This window comes from Anopheles marshallii, chromosome 3 (assembly GCF_943734725.1).
Source record: "Anopheles marshallii chromosome 3, idAnoMarsDA_429_01, whole genome shotgun sequence".
NCBI lineage: Eukaryota > Metazoa > Arthropoda > Insecta > Diptera > Culicidae > Anopheles > Anopheles marshallii.
In genome coordinates this window covers 6,951,239-6,957,474 of record NC_071327.1, presented here as the reverse complement: position 1 = coordinate 6,957,474, position 6,236 = coordinate 6,951,239, and the positions used below count along the sequence as shown (strand labels likewise).

General features: G+C 45.0%; 1 protein-coding gene across 1 annotated transcript; it reads right to left on the bottom strand.

Moving 5' to 3' along the window:
• Positions 1-1,753: 1,753 nt before the first annotated feature.
• On the bottom strand, positions 1,754-5,883 carry LOC128716141 (E3 ubiquitin-protein ligase Su(dx)). The gene is made up of 5 exons (XM_053811061.1): positions 5,847-5,883; positions 5,262-5,740; positions 2,590-4,613; positions 2,098-2,296; positions 1,754-2,023 (listed from the first exon to the last, which is right to left on the bottom strand). Exons 1-5 carry the CDS (start codon positions 5,881-5,883, stop codon positions 1,754-1,756), a joined length of 3,009 nt encoding a protein of 1,002 aa, XP_053667036.1.
• Positions 5,884-6,236: the final 353 nt, after the last annotated feature.

Sequence of the window (6,236 nt, the reverse complement as noted above, 5' to 3'; positions counted from 1 at the left end):
GCATTTTTGTTTCCGAAGAATATTTCTAGCGAATGGCAAATTAGCCTTTTTTCATAATTTTGTTGGTTGTTGCTGTACAGTCTGTTTCTGCAAACAAACAAAAAATTAATAAAACAGTATATAATGTAAATCATACCTTAGCACCAACCAAACTGAACACAGTTTGATGCGAATGCCACCAGACACTTGACATTTCAGTTTTTTCTTTGCTTTATGATAAAATTACTGTTTTTGCTGTGCTGTGTAAGAAAATCGTATTGCAATTGCGCAACATTAATGAAGGTATATGATATTGTGGAACGATGTTGACGCATCTGTGAATTACGATTTGTAACACATTTCCTTTCTTTTACAAGCAAAATTTTACATTTTGCTATCATGTGTGTTTACTCATATTTTCTATTCCACTTATGCTGTATTCATGTTTCTTTTTATTGGATCCCTTTCTTATTGTTCTGTACACTATTCATATCGTGGTGTGTTATCGCTTTCATGTAATTGTATCCTTTTCTCGTTTATGTACCAATTTCAACCCATTAGTACCCTCGATATATTTGAACCAGTGTGTTAATATATATTTAACTATTTAGTTAATCTTTATCGTCACTGCTTAAAACAATCTATAATCGTTTTGCTTAGTGTGACCATTTATCTATCTTTAGCTCTTTACGCACTGTAACGCATACGATCCGGTACATATCGGTTTGTTTCCGGGAATTCATCATTAATAATGATGTGGTCTACTGCATGACGAATTGTTTCTTCTAATTTTTCAGGATGTTTTTTTTAGTGGTTCTACATTTACATATCGCCCCATTCCCTTCACTTCCCCATTTCCGTTTCATTAAAACAGCTGGTAATCGTTAGCAATAAAGAGCAGATCCAGTGTGGCTTACTATTGTTCACTAGTGACCATTCTACAGAACATACAAGCTTAACACCTTGATGGCCCCACAAATTGCTGTCGTTTAGTGTTTTGTTTGTTTGTAATAATTTTGCTTCTAACATCGTTTTAGTTTTTGTTTTTCATTGTTTCCTATTTTCCTCTAAAAGATTTCCATTTTTAGTTTTATAAATTATGCGGTCGAATAGAACGAAAGGAAAGCATATCATACGGTCTCAACGGAAAAAAACATATAAATTAGTTTTTAGTCTGTTTTTCCGCAATGCATGTAAACACCAAAGAATGAAACAAATTTAGCGCAAAACATGAAAACCAATTGTTAAATACATATGCTGTGTCATACAAATATAGCATTTTACGCAATGCTTTACATAACGCATCTTTCTTTACATAACAATATGTACACACGAAGAACGCACAATGAATAATTGTGTATGTGTTGTTGTTTCACACCCCAATTCCTGTTTGTAGAACGAACAAAAACAAGACTAAGCGCTACTTTCCATTAGTACAAAATTCACCGTGACCGGAGGGCAACTTCGAATAAAAAAAAACCGTAACTTTCATACAATCCGTATTTTGTTTAACAAACATCATCTACACGAGCTCTCCATTTGAGGACACAGCAACTCATTATCATATACATTTATAGATATACACACACATACAGTACTTTACAAAATACTTTCATTGTATCATCCCTATAGCTCCCGGTTTCCCACATTTTCTAAGAACCACTATATCCCATAAAATGATCACATTTGATTTGCATTTTCCCAAACCCCGTGCCCCCGTGTGTCCCCTTTCCGTTTCCCTTCCGACCGTTATTTGTCCATCTCCTACCTTTTTTTACTCCTGCCCGAAACCTTCAGTCTCTTCGATCGCATAGTTCAGCTTCTCGACCAGCTGATCGTAGCTCTTGTACGGTGGCAGATCCAACCGATTGAAACATGTGTGCGATCGTGGCAGCCACGTGTCCTTGCCCACCTTCTCGATGCAGAAACGCTGTGGACCGTTTGAACCCATCAGCTCGGCAAAACCACCGACCGGAACGCGACAAGTACCGGTAACGAATTGCAACAAACGGGCACGTTTCTCATTGTCCGTTTCACGAACAAACTGTAGATGTAATAGAAACATTTAGCATATTATTGTTATACGTACTCCCACAGAAGACAAGCGTATTTACTTACCTGCCAGAACCAAACGACCTGTTTGCTGTTGCGGTTATAATGGCGATAGATTGAATTGCGTTGCCAATCGTCCACATCGATCTCTTGCATCCCGCACAGCATCAGCTCCAGTTCGCGCTCGTCAAAGTATTTCAGCCACTCAAGCGGGACCACTTCATTGAACCCGTCCAGGAACGTTTTTGTCTGCTCCTCGATACCCCTAGAATGAACATATTGAAACATTTTACATTTAATGAAAATAGTTAACGCAAAAAAGATAAAACATTCGCTACTAAGTATGGTCCATTTAGAAATCAATTGAGCTGGCAGAAGATTTTTGATACAGTGGCTGTTTAGTCTTTGCTTCCTATACTGTAGGGTGCATCAATATAGAGAATTTCGTGTAGATGGTTGGGAGGGAGTGGGAATAAAATTACCATAAAAATTGCACATCTTTAAAAAAAAATGGACGCTGCTTAGTTGCGCACAACATTGTACCCGTACGTCACTCACCTCGTCATTCGCCACTCGGTCATGAGCGAGATGTATTCTTCCTTGTTCTCCTCCGTCACCCGCTCCTTATCGCCATTCTCCTTCAGCTCGTGATGAATGATCTGTCCCAGCACCTCGAAATCGACGCTGAACCACAGCTCCAACCCACACTCGTCGATATTGTTGTCCCGCACCCATATCAGCGAATTGTAAAATTCCGGATCGATCGTTTCGATGTCTTTGGTCGTTAGCTTCTTGTTCAGCATGCGCTTGTAGAACGGCATGGTGAATCCGGAATAGATGAACCGCCCATGATACAGGGCCATCGCGATGAAACGTCCAATAAATTTGAAGTACTGCAGGTGATCCGGATTTACGTAGCTGGCTGGGTTAATCTGCAGGCTGTAGTTGTTTTTGTTCGCGTACTCAAACAGGCAGTACATCGGGTTGAGCACTTCGTGCGAAAGAAGGAAAAACCACTCTCGGGAAACACCGCCATAATCCAGGCCTTCCTCACCGCGGAAGATAATGTACAACCGGCGCCTCAGCTCGTATGCAGGCAATCGCATGATTTGGTGGTACGAATCCTCGAACAGCGTTTGTCGCGTAAGCGTAATTTTAATGTGTGACGCCAGCGCATTACTCTGACACAAATACCGGAACTGGCTGAGCTTCCAGCGGAATGATCGTTCGTATGCCTTCGGCACACCGTACACACCCTTCGCACCCTTCGGCGCGCCGGGCCGTGGGTCTTCGAAGGTGGTTTTGCGATTGTTGTGATCGACGAAGAATCGTTCACCATTGGCCGTGTAGCGAATCTCCCAACCGGGCGGTAATGGACCTTCCGCTAGCATACTCACCTCCTGGCCCTGGGTCCGTGGATCCTCCCACTGGGTGGTGCGGTTTTTGTGATTTACAAAGTACACCCGATTGTCCGGTTGGACGCGCTTTTCCCATCCGTCCGGTAGGGGGCCAAGACCATCGTCTTCTTCGTGGGCTACCGAGATCGAGTTCGATTGTTGAGCGTGCTGCGGATACAGGAACCGCTGATTGCCTTGTGAGATGATGTGTTGCCGTTGACCCTGCCAGTGCTGGAAGTGCATTAGCCGCTCGCTGTTTGGTCGTTGCCAAGTAGTAGTACGTGTGTTATGATCGACGTAGTATACTCGGCCGCGTGGATCACGCCGTTGTTCCCAGCCGGCCGGTAAAGGTTGCGGTTTCTCCCAGTATGTCGAGCGCGTGTTATGATCGACGTAATACCGCCGACCGAACTTATCCACACGCATTTCCCAACCTGCCGGTAGAGGTTCGTCGTCTATTGGATTTTGCTGCTGCTGTTGTTGATGCTGCAGAATGATTTGCTGATCGGTTAAGCTTCCTCCCATCGGCATCGCCATACCGGCGGCTCCATTGACACCACCAGGGCTTCCCCCGGCAACTGGGAGTAAGGCAGTGCTCGTATGACCACCGCCCGGTACACCATTGATGAGTCCTTCCTGCGAGGAGTTCGAATAAACTGGTCCCAGTCGGGTATGGGATCCCGCCATCGATGATGCTACCGGTGATACATTCTGCTGATCCCAGTTAATGCCACTCCTTCGAATAGCCCCCGTTGAGGAGGAAGTTGCCCCAGTGGACTGTGATCCGGTTCCACCATTTGGAGACGATCCGGCCGTCATCACACCGTTACCCATTCCGTATGATCCAGCTGCTATACTGAACTCGTTGAACGAGGGCACAACGTCGGACGACGTGGCGTTATTACTCGTGCTGTTGTTGTTTTGGATAGCGTGGGAAGCGGGCGAATGTTGCGACTGGTGCACGGTTGCCGACGATGATGATGAGGAGGAAGATGACGGAACTAATGCATGATTCAGGATACCACCAGCCGATGATGGGGGCGGCGGTTGCAGCTGCTGTGATGCACTGGTACCGTTGCCACGTAAACGCATTCGCGCCCTAATGCCACCGTTTAGTATGCTGCTCCGAAGCGTGTGATAGTGTGCACCGTTCTGCGCCAAATCCGTGGAACCCACCGTCAGCTGCTGCGTTGCGATGTTGTGTTTCGTGCATAACGTTACCGCATGATAAGGCATTCCGGCAAGGTCATTAGTATGGAAATGGTGAAAAGAAGACAAATGACACATGCGTTAGTAAAATATAAATCGATACCACCCACCCTAGTGCCACCCGAAAAATCGATACAGTTAACTACGACCCAAAAGCTTTGAGATCTGGTCGTATGCATAGTTATTAAAGCATGAATGCGATATTATTAAGCTAAGCTTGTCAATTGCAACTATTTGACTAATAAATTATACAGTGCATAAATTCAAGAGTCTCTTCCGGTATGAATTAAGAGGTCTTCTACTTTTTTTTCATTAGAACGGCCTTGGCCGTATCGACTTATTTTACTACGTAGCCGGATAGTCAGTCCTTGCTACGGGGGATAGGTTCGGATGGGATTTTGATCCGGTCGGTTCGTGTGAAGACCGGCGCCGCTACCATCATGCCGCCTGGCATCCCCCTTTCAACACATCTTATCAGTAAAAAAATAGTTCCAAAAATTGAATCATAACACAAAATAGTTCAAATTATTGTTAAAAACTATTCAAAATCAGTCTCCTATTCGATGGGCTAAATAATTGACCATTAAACCACATTGATTGTGTATTAAACCGAAGGTTACTTACCCCATTTCCGTTGACCATACTGGTGCTACTGCTTACCCCCTCACTGTTGCGAATAGCGCCCGTTCCGCCAGCACCCACCAAATTACGCATATCGATCTTTAACCCATCAAGAACGACAACTAGCTCGCCTGCCTTTACCGGCTGTCGAGGTTCGCTAGTTTTCGACGAACCCGTCCCATCGATCAGCAGATCCATATTAAGCTCGAGCAGTTCTAGCACGCCGTTGTAGTGGCGCAAAATGCCCGCCAGCTCGACCGTCTGCTGACCGAGCAGGGAATCCTTGCGGAAGCTGGAATGGTCGAGGACGCGAAAGTGCAGTACTGAGCCGGGCGACACGATACTTGTGAACCGTTCGTTCCATTTCGGTGTGTTGGTGTTTTTGATGATATCTGTCTTGCGTGAAGTTTTGCCATCGATCGAAAACTCGACGTACGGATTGGGCTTGAGGAAACCATTGCTCCGGAAGGTGGCATGCTCGACTGGAAAGGACGGAAAGACAAAAACACAATGAAACGGAAAATGAATAACTCACCCTATAGCCACATATAATCAAAATCCATCACGACCATCCCAGCTAGGACATACTTATCACAATCAGCTGATGAATGGTACCGTCGTCCATCTGCCGGCCGTGTTGATTTTATAGTAGTTTAGCTTGAAGAAGGATACGGCCCCCTGTATGTGGGCCTGACCGTTCGACCACCCTACACCGTGTTGTGAGTTAACGAACAAAATACCAGAGTCGGCACAAGGAAACTTTCTGCCTGCCGAGGGTGAGCGTCGTATGGTCGGTTCTACGAAAAACGGAACGGAAAAAGAAAATTAGAAATAAAATTCCTGGCGACAACCACCCGCAGTTTGAAGGGGACGGTGCACAAATGAAGAGGGAACACTGGCTTGCGTGTGTACCACGCACGCAATCCACGTGTTTTCCGATTTTCCTATATGCTGTGACCCATTGGGGAAAACGTGTTT